This window comes from Colias philodice, chromosome 17 (genome assembly GCF_061535455.1).
Source record: "Colias philodice isolate Cphi_HAF_F1 chromosome 17, ilColPhil1 Martin Lab GWU primary, whole genome shotgun sequence".
Lineage (NCBI taxonomy): Eukaryota > Metazoa > Arthropoda > Insecta > Lepidoptera > Pieridae > Colias > Colias philodice.
In genome coordinates this window covers 6,597,543-6,613,261 of record NC_143102.1, presented here as the reverse complement: position 1 = coordinate 6,613,261, position 15,719 = coordinate 6,597,543, and the positions used below count along the sequence as shown (strand labels likewise).

At 31.7% G+C, this 15,719-nt stretch overlaps 3 protein-coding genes across 4 annotated transcripts in view; 1 reads left to right on the top strand and 2 right to left on the bottom strand.

Annotated features, from left to right (window-relative positions):
• LOC149481137 (putative G protein-coupled receptor CG31760) overlaps positions 1–10,478 on the top strand; it is a 56,725-nt gene extending 46,247 nt beyond the window's left edge. The window contains exons 6-18 of the mRNA XM_089705686.1: positions 347–482; positions 1,359–1,491; positions 1,896–2,028; positions 2,324–2,477; positions 3,580–3,689; positions 4,489–4,633; positions 4,981–5,050; positions 5,232–5,370; positions 5,541–5,646; positions 6,072–6,215; positions 6,540–6,701; positions 7,139–7,930; positions 8,321–10,478. Of these exons, the coding sequence (XP_089561812.1) occupies positions 347–482; positions 1,359–1,491; positions 1,896–2,028; positions 2,324–2,477; positions 3,580–3,689; positions 4,489–4,633; positions 4,981–5,050; positions 5,232–5,370; positions 5,541–5,646; positions 6,072–6,215; positions 6,540–6,701; positions 7,139–7,168 (1,462 nt within the window). The 3' untranslated portion in view covers positions 7,169–7,930; positions 8,321–10,478. The remainder of the gene's footprint in view (positions 1–346; positions 483–1,358; positions 1,492–1,895; positions 2,029–2,323; positions 2,478–3,579; positions 3,690–4,488; positions 4,634–4,980; positions 5,051–5,231; positions 5,371–5,540; positions 5,647–6,071; positions 6,216–6,539; positions 6,702–7,138; positions 7,931–8,320) is intronic.
• Positions 1–15,719, bottom strand: part of LOC149481131 (glutathione S-transferase 2-like) — a 280,674-nt gene that overhangs the window by 52,705 nt on the left and 212,250 nt on the right. The window lies entirely within an intron of this gene.
• Positions 7,251–11,911, bottom strand: LOC149481136 (protein MIS12 homolog). Of its 2 annotated transcripts, XR_016316893.1 has the most exons (3): positions 11,050–11,911; positions 10,864–10,947; positions 7,251–7,310 (listed from the first exon to the last, which is right to left on the bottom strand). XR_016316893.1 is itself a non-coding variant. In XM_089705654.1 (2 exons), the coding sequence occupies exon 1, from the start codon at positions 11,677–11,679 to the stop codon at positions 11,059–11,061; it is 621 nt and encodes a 206-aa protein (XP_089561780.1). In that variant the 5' UTR covers positions 11,680–11,887; the 3' UTR covers positions 10,835–10,947; positions 11,050–11,058. The 2 variants fall into 2 exon arrangements, 1 of the variants encoding a protein (XP_089561780.1); XM_089705654.1 differs by lacking the exon at positions 7,251–7,310 and having other exon boundaries at positions 10,835–10,947; positions 11,050–11,887.

Sequence of the window (15,719 nt, the reverse complement as noted above, 5' to 3'; positions counted from 1 at the left end):
CCATGTTACGTAAGTACATATTATCACAATGAGTGTTATACATATATACAATTTTAATATCCGAAATCAAGCGGATAGCATTTAAATTTACTTGCACTTCAGGTACATAATATTATAAGCTAATCAAAATATGTACTACACTTCCTAAGAACCTAATTAAAAAGCGAAGCTTTCACAAAAGCTTCACGATATATTTATTCAATAGATTAGCAACTTACGTGTATTCAAATGAGAGAAAGTTCAAAAATGAGCTCAACGGAAAATCATTTCAAACAATCTGATAAGATTAACAGAGTAGGCAAGGGACTTCCATTAAATGATAACGGTGCATTAATCTTCCTTTCAGACTCAAAGGCGTTGTTTCGCTCGATATAGACATATCTAGTTTGGAAGTAAATCAGTGTGAAGAAAGCGATGCAGAGAACGATAATCAAATATATTCGTTCCACGGAACCCATAAATGTCCTAATGAAACTACTTACGTGAGTATTTGGCATATTATAATATAATTTATAGCCAAGGATTACGGCGCGTACGGGATTATTGTTATAGATGTGGAAGTTAGCCAAACAAATGTTTTGTTCAGTCTTGTTTATAATATTTCGTTGTTTTGTACTTTAACCTACATGTTTACATTTTCGGTATGCAATATCTTTGATAAATGTGATATTTTCTTACCCATCATAGGATAGATAGGTAAAACATTGAGGTGTATACTATATTTTTATCTGATTTGTGTCTAATTTTCATTTTAAAAAAGTGTTATTGACAGTCACACACGAAAGCTTTCATTTTCAATCCTATTAATTACAATAACAACCAAATTTGTTAACCTATATATGCTTATCTACCTATACAGGGTGTCCCACTATTGGTATACTAAGCGCGAAGGGCCTTGTAGTTATGCATACACTGATCACGTAAAAAATACTTAAACAACAAATTTACGTCAAAATTTTTTTGCTAAATTTTTCCTGAAAATCCATGTTTTCTTCTCTAGCTTCGCGCAGCCGGCATATACCGCTTCTCTAATGTGAGCATTTTGTCTATGAAAACATAATCTTAAACGATACCTGACATGCGGGTAGCAAAGTTGGGCGGGTTGCTTGTTATGGGTGTACAACATAGAGTTTTAAGAATTCATCTATTTGAAAAAAAATGCGTCTGGAATTTTATTAGTATTTTTTACGTACTCAGCGTATGCAAAACTATAACCTCCTTTGAGCTTAGTATACCAACAGTGGGACACCCTGTATATTAAGTTACCTACCAAACGTTAACTCATTGTTGCTTCATAATATCCACCTATTCATATAGCCACAGATAATATAGTACTATTAATAAGGGTTTTATTACAGTGTGAATACAAACCAAATCGGGAAATGAGCACCCGCCACTCCAGTTGGTCGCGAGGCTCATACATCTGCAAGTGTAGACCGGGCTACTACTCGATACACCACCCAGAGGGGTTCAATGGCTCTCTTGTTGAAGGTATTCGCTTAAATGTTGATTTAATTAAATAATTTACATGTTGTTTTAAAGTTTCGGTTTTGATATTATGTTTGATTTGGTGTTGTGCTAATTTGTATTTTTGTTGTTTTACGGGTGTTTGAATATTATTATCTATGATCTGAATTATTATGATGAATTTGTGTTCTCTGTATGTTCTTATTCCTCTGTGCATAATTACACTAACTACATCTAAATGAATGTCGGTTTGGGTCAATAATTTTACTTGAAACTATGCAAGATACATAGTGGTTGGTAGATAGATCAAGTAATAGGTACCTATATCTAGGTAATGGCACGTAGAAGACTATATTGATAGTTTCTTGAAATTCATTTTGAGTTATGACGATGCATATTCATTATTCATCTTTATTATTGATTTTCAGTTGCATATCAAGAATACGACGAAAATGGCGTAGAAAATTGGAGCGAGCCTTACGAATGTTTGAAGTGCCAACCGGGTTGCGAGTCATGCCGAGGGCCAGAACCTTGTCTTGCTACATATAACTGGCCATTTCGGTAAGGATAGTATTAAAAATAAAAAGTTTGTTGAATGTGTTAAAAAATTATATTTAAGTATGTTCATAAATCGAGACAATGGGCATAACGTCACGTTATGATCACTAGAATTGGAGCGACAATGCTAAATACATAATGTAGTAATATTATCTATTTCTTTATCACGGGGGACAAGAGCAAACATTCTTAGACTTGGAAAAATAAAAAATGCTGTTTTTTTTTCAGTTTCAAATTCTTAAATGGTGTTTCTCCGAAGTCGACTATCACTTACGTTGATAATATTTTCTCATTCCAGGATATCTCTCCTAGTAATATCAGTGACTTGTGCAGTAATGACAGTCCTACTCACGATATACACGCGGCACCATCGACGAGTCAAAGTGTTTCGTGTAGCCAGTCCTGTGTTCCTCTCTATAACATTGCTGGGATGTGCTATTATGTATATGGAGGTTTGTTATGTATGACTTGATTATAGGCTTATTATAGGGCTCTCTTCACAATGTATTTATTCCTCTATTGTACCAAAGGTTGTCTGGAAGAAATCGCTCTAAGACCGCCAATTGTACTTAGTGTAAGTTATATTTAAGTGTTTGTATTCCTTGTTTTGTTATCTTTAAGTGCAATAAAGTATTTATAAATAAAATTTGCAAAGCTGCCCATTTATTTATTTATAAGCTTTGGGCGAGTAGAGACAATCACGATAGTGTAGAGGGCCTAATAGGCATGACGAAAGATTTTGAAATTCTCTTCCATAATGTGTGTATACGTTTACTATACAAGAAAAACCCTATATTTCGGTAATATACTTAAATTTAACGAAGATAAAAGCCATTTTTCAAAAAATATTTATTAACTGTGCCAAAACAGCTCGCAGGTGTCATGGCGTAGGCGTGACGTCACTCTTTAGTAAATACGTAAATATTTGTACGCATTGCGAAGAAAATTAAAAAAATATTTATTTAATATGTGTTATAGAAACGAATTACAAAGTTTATAAGTGGTGTGCAGTATTGCAGTGTGAATCCACATAAAAATAATGCTCAAAAATGTGTTAGTAATTATTTCAAGCGAAAAAATAATAAGAAATTATTGTATAAAGTTGGCGCGGAGAACCCCGAACCATGTATTCGTGAATTCGCAATTATATTTCTGTTCTGAGTCGATAAAGCATACGTGAAACAATAGAAAATAAATAAAAATGCGTATCCTCAACATATTCATAACAACAAAATACATCTGACGTGAGTTGTTTACTTAAGCGTGACGTCACGCGTGTTTTAGTCAAAATGGCGAACTGCAGAATTTCAATGTTTTATTTTATTGATGATCTCATTAATCTTAATGGTTTTAAGATTTCTAAGTCGCTATATTTAATTTATTTATTACACATTTTCCCTTAAAAACACTAATACGATCATTTATGGATACTGTCGTCATGCCTATTATGTCTATAATCGGCATTGTACATGTTTATCCATAATAATATAATAATAATCATTGCGCGGTATTGATTTATAAGATTTTTTTGATCTTGACATTATTATTTTATAGATGGCAGCTATCTTCCCAGTGCTCGATAGATATTCATGTATAGCAACTAAATGGACCCGCCACATGGGATTTTGTATCACATATACAGCGCTTCTTATGAAAACATGGAGGTAAGTTAATACTGATTGTTTAAATGGTCCGGGAGCCAGCAGCAGATTTTATGACCAAGTTCCTCTCAAGCGGTAATTAGTAAAATGCGTCAAAGTATAGTATTATGAAGCCTCGTGAACGTCAGCTGGAGCTCGGTTGGGGGGAAGAGCGGTTGTAGCCTCCCGTATCAGCTGACGGTTTTTCCACCAAGATACAGCCAGCTGACATATATATTTATCCACAGTTACATATAAGCTATCATCAGGTAAATTTTTGTTTGAGAGGAAATAACGGAAAATAAATTTTTCTTTAAATTTAACTTTCATGTTCGAGACACCAGCTGACGTATAATACACCATGTTGTAACCAGCTGAATATTTTTTTTCGTTGAGATATTGGGTTAGCTACAATTTGACAAATTTTTAGCTGAGAGGAAATGAATGAATGAATGTATTTTTTTTCCTATGTGCGTGGGAGGCTACAACCGCTCACCCCCCCCAACCGAGCGCCAGCTGACGTTCACGAGGCTTTATAATACTATACTCTCATGCGTCTGACGAATTATCTCTTGAGAGGAAATAGTTAACCAAATTTGCACCTGGCTCCCTAACCATATGTAGTACTTATATTTTATCCACCATGTAGATAAATTTCGTTCTTTACAGAAAAAAAGCTCCGTCACCTAACTTACAGAGCATATAATATAAAAATAATCAAATTCCAAATCATCACTCGAGTTTCTCCTATAATTATTAACCTATATTAAATTAAGCTATCCCATAATCTATGTTCACATTGATTAATTTATAAACATTGCAGGGTATCCCTAACATACCGTGTGAAGTCAGCTCACAAACTAAAGCTAACAGATAAACAATTGTTACAATGGATGGCGCCCATTCTTCTGATCATGTTGGTTTATCTCGGAACTTGGACGCTCTCCGCACCACCTGATGCTGAAGTTGTAAGTTTAAAATATAAACTCGTTGTTGAAACGTTATCAAATTCATATTTAAATTAGACTTCTAGAACCTCTTTTGAATCGTCATAACATAGATTTCGGTACCTTGTAACTTTGTAAATTGCGATTCGTCTTTGTTTAAAATCACTAGTTTAAACCTAGCTGCCCCCCTAGACGTGGCTTTCTATTAGCGTAAAATTTAAGAGAATAGATATATGAATGTATGAGATTGACGTAAGCTGGAGATAACGTAAACTTTACGCTAATAGAAAGCCACTTGTCTAGTCACTCTGTCGGGGCTGATATATTTTTGTAATAACGGTTTTCGAGTAATCAATTTTTGTCCATAGATAACAGACAACAGGGGTTTGAAATTTAAGCAATGTACATACAACTGGTGGGACCACAGCTTAGCAATAGGTAAGAATCTCTGTGCTATAATAATGATATAATATGTACCTAGTAGTTTTTTTTATTTCTTCGTTTACTTTCGACATAGATACAAAATAATTAATCTATTTTCGTAACTTCTTTCACATGAGACTATTGTCTATGTATAATGAAATTAAAGATATAGATAATTAATTTTATCGTTTTCCAGGTGAAATTCTATTCCTTCTGTGGGGTGTGCGTGTGTGTTACCGTGTGCGACACGCGGAGAGCCTCTACAACGAGGCCCGTCTTATCTCTATTGCTATTTACAACATTTTCACCGTGAATTCTCTTATGATCGCGTTTCAGTAAGTTTGTGAACTTGATCATATTTGCTTTACGTAACACAATATTGCTATATTATAAAGATGTCTTAATAAAATAATATCAATGAGTTGTTAATAATAACCACAAACCTACTTACTTACTTCTATTTAAAATTTAAGATTTTAATAAGTAACTGTTATTCAAATTTCAGCTTATTAATTCTACCACGTGCTGGACCAGATATTAAATATCTCCTTGGTTTTATTAGAACACAATTATCTACATCAACTACCGTCCTCTTGGTGTTCTTGCCCAAGGTAATAAATAATTTATAATTTCATAATTTTTTGTAGCACAACTCTACCTCTGTTGCGTAAGTCTGGGCGGCGCACATGCCACGTAGCTCATTACCAGGCAGTGCGTCTGCTTTTTCTAATACCATAAAGAAAGTATTTTAACATCATTGTTATTCAGAACTAAACTATGTATATTCATAACTGTCATAAGCACCATGAATTCTTAATATTCCACTCAAGAAGCTTATATCTAATACACTGGAGATTTCAGTATGAACATTAACTTGTAACAAGAAAATATGACCTTGAATGACGACTGTATGTTTTTATCCCTTTCACACCTAACTTGGCAAGTGGGGCACTACATAATCAAAAGAGAATGGGTTAAGATTAAGAATTCACGTATATCAATCCTATAACATCTAATTCAGTATTTCCACTACAAGGTATTACGCGTGGTCCGCGGCACGGGCGACACGTGGGACAGCAGAGCGCGTGCACGCGGTGTGCCCGCGTCCTCCTCGCTCAACGGCATCGGGCTCGTGCCGGACGACCCGCCAGATCTCTTCCAGGAGAATGAGCAATTGAAGGTACTATAACTAGTGTTTAGCGTTAAAATTGACGTGGTTTGCAAATGTGGTAATTTTAACAACATTAGATTTGGGTTGAAAGTGGTTACTAAATAAAGTGGAGGAAGTTTCTAAAAATTAGATTTAGTGCTACTATATTTACAATTTAAGTGGTTATTTTCGGAACATCTTCTAGTAGGTACTTAATTAAGTATATTTTTTTTTAATTCGAAATTACAATTTCTTTATTGGTTGTAGAGTGGTTGACCGGTGAAATTTAAGCAATCTCCAAACTTCCAACAAAGTCAATAAACAGAAGATTTAAATAATACTTTACCTTTACAGGAAGAGGTCCAAAAACTGGCAGCTCAGATCGAGTTTATGAAGATAGTGCAAATGGAAATGCACAATCGACACCTTCGTCCAAAACCCGGCGGATACTTTAGCGCTAACGCTACTAATGTTCCGCAAAGTCCAATGCATTCCAAGACAGTTAATATTTCACAAGTAAGAATAATATAAATAACCCACCTTGTAGAGTAGATGTCCCGTAGTTAACGTGAACTTAGAAAAATCATAGTAAGTTATTATTGGAATAGGTAGTTAGACATATAATAACTGTGGGCGGGCTACAATAATTTTTAATAGTGCTTATGATTGTGGTTGAAAATGGTCTAAGTAACGTTTGTGCTGTGCGAAGATATTAATTATTATGAGCAAACAACAAATCCAAACCTATCCAAAACGCACCGACAAAACTGCATATAACATATTTTTATCCTCAATGTCCTTTCATCGCAACACGTTTATGTGCTCTTTCGAATTTGCATAAAGATGAGACACAAAAACTACATAGTCTATGTAAATCAAAATTCAAACTAGACTGTTTAATCATAATAGCACAATATACCACCAACACTTGAATGACTAGCGGCATTAAACAGGAGAGCACAGAATGGTCAGGGCCAGTGTGACTGGTGGCGCTCAGCGAGTGCGGCTGGTCGTGGCCCGGGCCGGCCGCGCGCCGCGTGCTCACCGCCATAGACACGAGACCACCCGCGTTCGTGTAGCACCAGCTTTATTCATAGATAGTAAACGCAGGTCCATTATTGTTATCTGTAGTCGTATAGACATTTTGACATTTAATTTGAATCTGTACATGTTTTTTTCGCAATTTGAATTTTGAAACGTGAATTTCTTTTTAAACTACTATTGTCATGACGCGTTTGTGTTGTACTTAATTCGGTTTACGTTTTAAATTACTTGTAAATGTTTAAACATAGGTAATAACTAATATTAATTATTATAATTAATAATTATATGTTGTTTACACTAATTAATGAGGGGAGGATTTAATCATACTGCCCGTCAGAATATATATTTTTATGATAATTGATAAACCAAAGAGCAACTTTTATCTTGTACGTGTGAAATGTATATTATTATTATTAATTATATTATACTGTAATAAGGTTTTTCATATATGAACCTTGTACGTATAACTTGTTGAAAAATTAATAATTTTAGATGATTTTTATATTATATATTTATTCACCTGTTTTTATGCATTTAAAATTTAAGATTCACGTGTTTTTCGAATTACACGGTAATAGGATATCTTTATTTGTGATTTAAAATTGTAAAGTGCTTACAGCCAATTTGGAAACTGTTTATTTTACTTTTAATGTTTTTGATTGTAGTCACCTACCTTCAGTTTATTTTTATTTAATTCGTACGTAGAGATAAACTACGATAACATGGCGCGCCCCTCCAAATTACTGTTTCAATGTGTGTAGTGACATCCTTACGAAGGAGTTTGTATGTAGTTGTACGTATTCGTCTTTAGTACTTTACGTCCAGATTTGTTGGTCAACTAATCATAAGTTGCCGAGCGCCCAAGACAACGCACGTGTCGTTTTCATAGAATACGTCAGTGCAGCGCCATTACTAATAATAATGAGCGATTAGAGCGTGACTAGTCGAGCAACAAATCCGTGGATTTGTTTTTGTTTGACGGCCGTCTCATTACGCACACATGCGTTGTGAATCTTGGTGGTGCATTGTAAATACTTTCAAACGTTTTGAATTTTGGAGGGGCGCGCCATGTTATCGTAGCTTATCTCTAGGTATGTATATTTTGCAAGCATTATATATTTAAGTACAGGAACATAACTATTTTAATAAGTAACCAAAAACTGTAAATTATTGAATTCAATGCATTTTTTATTTGTAAAATATATTTTTACTTGTTTAAATACTTCCTACACCGTTATATTAGCATTAAGTAATAAGTAGAACTTAAGTGTATAGATATAGTGTAAAAACAGCTATTTGTGTATTTACTGTGTATAAACAACTTGGTTCTATCTATGATTAATCTATATTGTTTAAGTAAGCCTTTACAAAAGGATATTTTGCGAAATAGCATATCATGCGAGTCTTTAGTCATTGTGAATATTTTAAAATTCAAGTTAATACCTACTGCTCAATTTTAAAGAATTTTAATATTATTTTAATTTTTATATGGTTTACAACTATGGTTATAAAAGTTATTACTCAAGTACCTAAATGTACTTTGCTATATTAATAATTTCATTTAATTATTATTTGATTAATAATTAATTTTATAGTTTATCATAAGCTAGCTATAGGGTATAGCTTTAAATAATCTCATAATAATTATTATAATCTTTTGATTTATTTACTTCTTAGGCTTGCAACTTTGTTGATGTATTAATTACTTGCTAGTTATTAATGAACTAATAAGCTTGTAGTAATAATTATTATTTCTAAAACTAATGTTTTGGTCTAGATGAGCCATTCTCATATTATATACTTATGTATTATATTAAGCACTCTGCAGCTAGCTTATGTTTATCCAAAATATGTTTGTATTGATTGATTAATACACAAAATTAAATTTAATAAACATCAACATGTATTTTGTCATAGACAATAATTGCAAAGTTAATATATTAAAGTATACAAATATTATATGGTTATGTTCTTGTTGAAACTTAAAAATGAATTTATATGTAATTGTATTTTAATTCTAGAAGGAATTAAAGCTAAAATGTGTACATAATATCAAGAAAGCATAAATTCTAAAAATTGTACATAATGAAAATGTAATTTTAATAATTTTATTGAAATTTATTAATTTTCATATTTAAATATGATTCTTTTTTAACTTTTCATTAGTTTTAGGTACCCACAAAATTGTCCACTTATTCTTTTTAAATTTAACCTAATGGCTAATCTGATATATATTTTACTTCGGAGTAAGTATATATTAATTTTTAGGTAAAGTTCCAGATAATGTCAATTTACAGAGTTACCAAAGACATATAAAATAATTGTAAGACTATTGATGGTTTACCAGTATTTTTATTTGTTGAGATATAATACAATTGAATCCTTTATAATTATTTTTAGTCCATTCCAAGTAGGTATCTAAGCTTCTATATTATGTATTATGTTCTTGTTTAGATGTCTGTAAATTTAGGTGCAGTGAAACTCATTATTTTTTTAAATGTTACTTTTTAAAAGTACCTAATCTAAGTCATAAATGTGATATAGCTAGAACTAGATAGTAATAGATTCTACAATATTGACAATTACAGTTTATTTGAATTGGATACATATAAAATATAAAAAAAAATATAGGTATATATGACAATAAAAAAGTCTTAAACAATGAAAAAAATAATCTGAAGAAAATAGAATGGACACTACTATAATTTTAAACTATTATGCAGCTTAAAGAATTTAAAAATTATAAGATCCAATACCATAAAAGTAGACAAGTATGATTTTTTCTGTTACCTAACCCAAAAATATCAATTTATCTACATAATATCATTTATTTTTAATTAATTTATAACATAGCTACCATGCAAAAGAAAATGAGGGTCACCATATTTTAACTAAGAATAATTATTATTGTTTGGAGTTGAAAATCAATTAACTTATATTATGTAATATTTGAGATAAAACGAACAAAAATATAATAAACATTTTTTTATATTTAATTATTTAATATTTAGCTTGCAGCTAATTTAGGTTGTGATAAGTAAAGTACAAAGAAGTCAAATAAATAAAATATCTAGTATTCTAGCCAAGTTCTATACACTTCAAGAAAAGAAAACTACATAATATGTATAAAAATTCAACAACAGCATCCAAGTAGGAAAGTATTACAAATTCACTTGGCTTCATAAAATAAGACTATTATATTGAGGGTTTGAAGAAAAGGTAAGTATCATTATTACCTCAATTTAATTTTCATTTAAAAGTATATGAAAAAATAAACTGTAATTGTCAAGATAAAATAGGATAGACAATGTTTGTAGATGAGTAACGTTTGCATATTTTATTTAAAATAATAAATGTCTGCAGATTGTTGTTGTGCCAAGTTATATAAACATTTTAGATACTATTTTAATTTATATAAAAGTCTATTTGTTCTAGATATTATATTTTGTTGTTAAGTGATTGACGACCAGTCAATGTTATAAAGATTTACGTATTAATAAATGTTGTTGTTCTCAACAGTTAGATAATGTAAGATGTGTTTTTACAATAAAATAATATCTGTTATTGTTGTTTTTTTTTATTTCCTTAAAATAATATAATAATATAATATTAATATTTGTACAATACAACATACCTACTTAATATTAGATATTGGGATCCAATTACTTCATGACATACTCAAGTTAGTCTGCTAATATAATGATGAGCAGTTTCAGGCCTGAAATAATAAATACATTAAATTAAAATATGAGTGATTTTATAGTATTATATTGATGTAGGCTACTTTGTACAAAAGTACTTTAATAAAAATTTATATTACCTCGCTCAATTAATCTTCAAAAAGATCTTCTTTATTAGGTTTCTGCATAAATGGTACCCTCGAGCAAAGGAACTGGACCTCATGTTGCACTGATTTAACAGTATTAGGATTTTCTAATGTCTTCTTAAATACATCTAGTTGGTCCATATTCTTTGTCGCAATCTCACAAACTTTTTCAACCGATGACAATTCTTCTTCCTCAGCAGTAAGCACGGCTTCCATTAAGGCAGCACGGTGTACTCGTTTTCTTAAGTTGCTGATTTCATCATTAAGGTTTTGATACTCCTCTTCAGAAACATGGTTTAGTTGAACTTCATCCTCTGGTAACAGGACATTCTGTGGTATTTTCAGTAAACGCTCGAATTCTTCATCAATAACTTCGAGAGAAGACCCTGCCCTCTCACAATACAAACGTATAAGTTTATCGCAGGAACGAGTAAGAGTTTTTCTATCCGTATCGTTCAGACCCAACGAGTCTTGAATGGATGATTCCATATATTTCACCCCATTTTGTATTTTTTGTTCTACCATCTGCCGCACAGCGATCTTGAAACGTTGGGCTCCGAAACCAAAATATTGAGTTTCATATTCCTCGTCTGTTCCTCCAGTCCAAGGCGGGGTGTTAATCATGATTGTGGATATTCCGTAACAGTAACTACCAGTAACTTGAAATAATGCAAAGAATTAGTCATACATTACTACATTTAGTCCACACAAATTACAAATTACATAATTACACTATTCAAGCACATTAATAAGTATCAAACAATAATCATAAAAAACACACAAGGACAACCCATGATTCCATGAAACCAAACACGAAACCAAACAACGTCAACAACAATCAAGTTTCAGCCGTTCCGCGTTCGTTATTTCAAATGTGAGTGACAGTTAAGCAAGTTAAATTATTGCCATCAGAAATATTGTAATTATATATACATATATAAATGTTAGTATTTTAATTCCAAAATGATAAAAAATATATTAATAGTTAACTTACAATAATTTCATAAGTATATTGCGATCCTTTAAGAAAATATTAGGAACGAAGTTAGGTTTTACCGCCATCTATCAATACACCTGAGAAATATTTAATTTGTGCCATTTTATTATGATTTCATATATAAATTCTAGATGGCGCTATAATCAATTCTTAAACTTCTTGTATCCGGAGCGCGGGCAAATAGTATATATGTAATTTCGGGCGACTCCAGGCGGCATGTTATTGGGCGGCAGAAAGCACTAAATTTTAATTCAGAAAATATAAAAAAAAATAATAAATAATAATAGTGAATTAGAAATATTTTGATTGTTAATTATTTACATATAAAACAAGACAAACACTACATAATATTATGCATGGTAAATGGTAATGTAAAAAAGTCGCTTTCTCTGTCCCTACTTCCGTATGTCTAAATCTTTAAACATACCTACGCAACGGATTTTGATTTGATGCGTTTTTTTTAAATAGAAGGAGTGATGCAAGAGGAATGTTCATAGAAATCTAAATACATAAAGACATTTTAACCTCCTGGAGCCTGCGGTCATATATATATTACATAAACAATAAAAAAATATTTCAACGCCATCTTTTGCGTATATGCGGGAATAATACCTCAAATCGATGTAGTGGTATGTCATCCACTATACTAATCGGTTTTTGGTTTTATAAGTGACAGTCACAGAGTACATTGAATATACGGGTACAGTGATTTGAAGTATTCTCATTTAGAAGTTGACGGTGGCTGTGCGACGGCAAACACGTGGTCAGTAATCTTACATTTCTAGTGGAACCATTAGTATATTGCAGTATATCTTTGTATATCTAATGATAATAGATATTATTTCAGGAACAGCAATAGTTATTTTGTAAGATAAATCTAAAACTTGTGAAAAATAAGAATGTTTTCTTTTATGTCATACTGGTAAGACATTTGGTCTCAATTCTTGCCAAATTGGTATTGGTTACAAGGGCCCCATGTATTACCTATATGACATTATTTAGTTTATGTTACAGATTTTATTATAATTTTCAAGGATTATAAGATACTGAGATCTACCAACACCTGGATGAGTCAAATATTGACCAATATGATGGACCTATGGAGTTTCTTGCCGGTTCGTCTCCATAGATACTGCTTTCCGAATCGATGGTAAATGTTAATACTGTTGGGACGATTCAAAATTGCTTTTATAAGAAGTCTAATTGAATAAATAAATGTTTGAGATGAAGATAATCCCCCAAATGATACCGATGAAGCCGCCCAAATTCCAGAAAATTATTCTTCTTCCATTTGTCCAATGAGATTGAGTCATTTCAGAACAGAATCGTCGCTATGTATGTGATCGCTATGTTGTTGGCAGATCATCTCGGGGACGCACATGACGTGGACCAAGCATTAGAGGAGGCTGACCGAGAAGATGGATTAGAAATTAGACCTAGGGGTGGACGTGACAATATAAATACACCGCCGCGCCGGTGCAAAATACTTGAACTGGTCGTTTCTCACCCTTAAAAATACCTAACTTTGAACCAAGGTGCAAAAAATAGACACAGAACAATGGATAGAATAATAAATATTTAGATTCAAGTTTAAAAATATATAATAACTAAAAAAACATGTAGTTTTTCTTCATTTTCATAAACTTATTACACTTGGAACTGGGACCCCCTGTAATATAGGTATAAATGACATAAAGAAAATCCAAGTTTTCCACGAAAGATTTTTTTTCCATTTTTTTGAATATCTATAATTGCATTAGAACAGATACAGCTAATTTTTATTAAAAAAGAAAGAAAAAATAATCCTGGGTCTCAGGAGGTTAAGTTTGAAAAATCAGATGTTTTGCGCGAAGTGACAGTAGTACCCACCTCAACGCTTCGCTTATGAGGCGTGCAATAACAATGGGAATGTTGTAGCATATAATTAGGGCGTTTGTCCACTACAAGGAATTTTACGGTCCGGCATTCCGATTTTTTACGGTCCGGTATGGCACGCAATTAATCTAAATACTAGCTTGTGCACTATACGTAATTTTACTGTCCGACATTTTACTTTTCCCTATTCCGGATGGTTTTTTGAGTTTACGAGTCGCTGTAGGTATAATTGTTTTCGAGTGCCCACTTGCTTGGATTTTACTCTTTTTATTGCATATGCCAATTGAAAGCAAGCTCTTGTTTTACTTTCTTTTAGCTGGCAATGAGATTTGAGAAGTCGGTATTGTTATTTTATATACATTGACCTATAATTATTATCTAAGTAAGTGTTGGTAAGTTAAAGTTCAAGTGGGAATAGCTTTAGCTCCTCGTCACCGATTAAAATAAATAAGTGAAACACGCATTTTAAATCTCTTACGGAACTTTACTTTTTATTATAACGAAGTAATATAATATTTCACCTTCTATATTTTTACTCGTTTCTTGTAAAATGCAAAAACAATCATTTATGATAGCATTATACCGCCATACTTCCTTGAACTGTACCGCACTGATCCGAGTAAAGACGGACAGGTGCACAAGCAATTCATCGGTTTTTTCATGCCACACCGGACCGTAAAAAATCGGAATGCCGGACAGTAAAATTCCTTGTAGTGCACAAGCGCCCTTATAATTTATTTATTAGGTTTTAAAAGCTAGTAAAACTATAAAATAAATAAAAAATAATAAATACTTTTTGCGTTAGTTTTAAACAAAATTAAGTTGTAAAAACAATTAAAAAGGTGGGCTCCGCATATATTACCATATTATATGAAACATCAAAAATTTCACATCATTTTAAAAGTTTAAATGTGTCTGTGGTGAATATGTTTGGAATGTATTTTTATCAAAGAGATCTAAAGATAGTTGCTCGACGCTCTCTTGTGAAAATGGATGGCTAAAATAAGCATACTTTTTTGCAAAAAGTAAATAATTCTTTAAATTAATAGCATTAACATATTTTTATTTATCACCTATCATTTTCTTTACACCTTTATCCAATTTTATATTGTGAATAATTTAATCATTACAATAAATAATACTCAATAAAATCTGTATTGTGTTTATTATGTTTATTTTTATGTTATTTATTTTATATACATAATATTATATATTATATTAAATATGTAATTATGTCAGTTGACTTGTACAATATAGATACATCTCTGAAACTGAATTAGTTCTTTATATTCCTTTACTGACGACGACTTATTTCTATTTCCTTAAATGAAATTGTCTAAGTAAAAAGAGTCCTATTTCCTTTTACTTTGATATAAATGCATTTAATTGTCGTATTCTCTCTAGGACCTCTAGGTAGTAAGAGTAATTTCTCAGACTTTGATCACGGAATGAATAGGCAATCGTAGATAGAGATTTTCAAACTTATCGTTGTCGCACGATATTTAAATTATAGAAGCTTAATTTTATTGCTTAACCTACTTTGAAAACTTTTTATATTTAAGAATCATGCTATAGTTACCTATTTATATACTAGAAACTTATGATAATAATTAATAAAACTGTCCCAAAAATATCGATATTTTACTAAATAACTAGCTTTGCGCTAGCGGAGTCTGAAAATGCCAAAATACCGGGTCGAAGTCTGATAAGTTTTAGAATATTGATAGGTGGATGCTAAGGGTGGATGGTGGAAATTTGTTTAGGAGAAAAAAAAAACATTTTATTACATAAA

Excerpts from the sequence above, each read along its gene's own strand:
- LOC149481136 (XM_089705654.1), bottom strand. The coding sequence starts at position 11,679 with ATGATTAACACCCCGCCTTGGACTGGAGGAACAGACGAGGAATATGAA.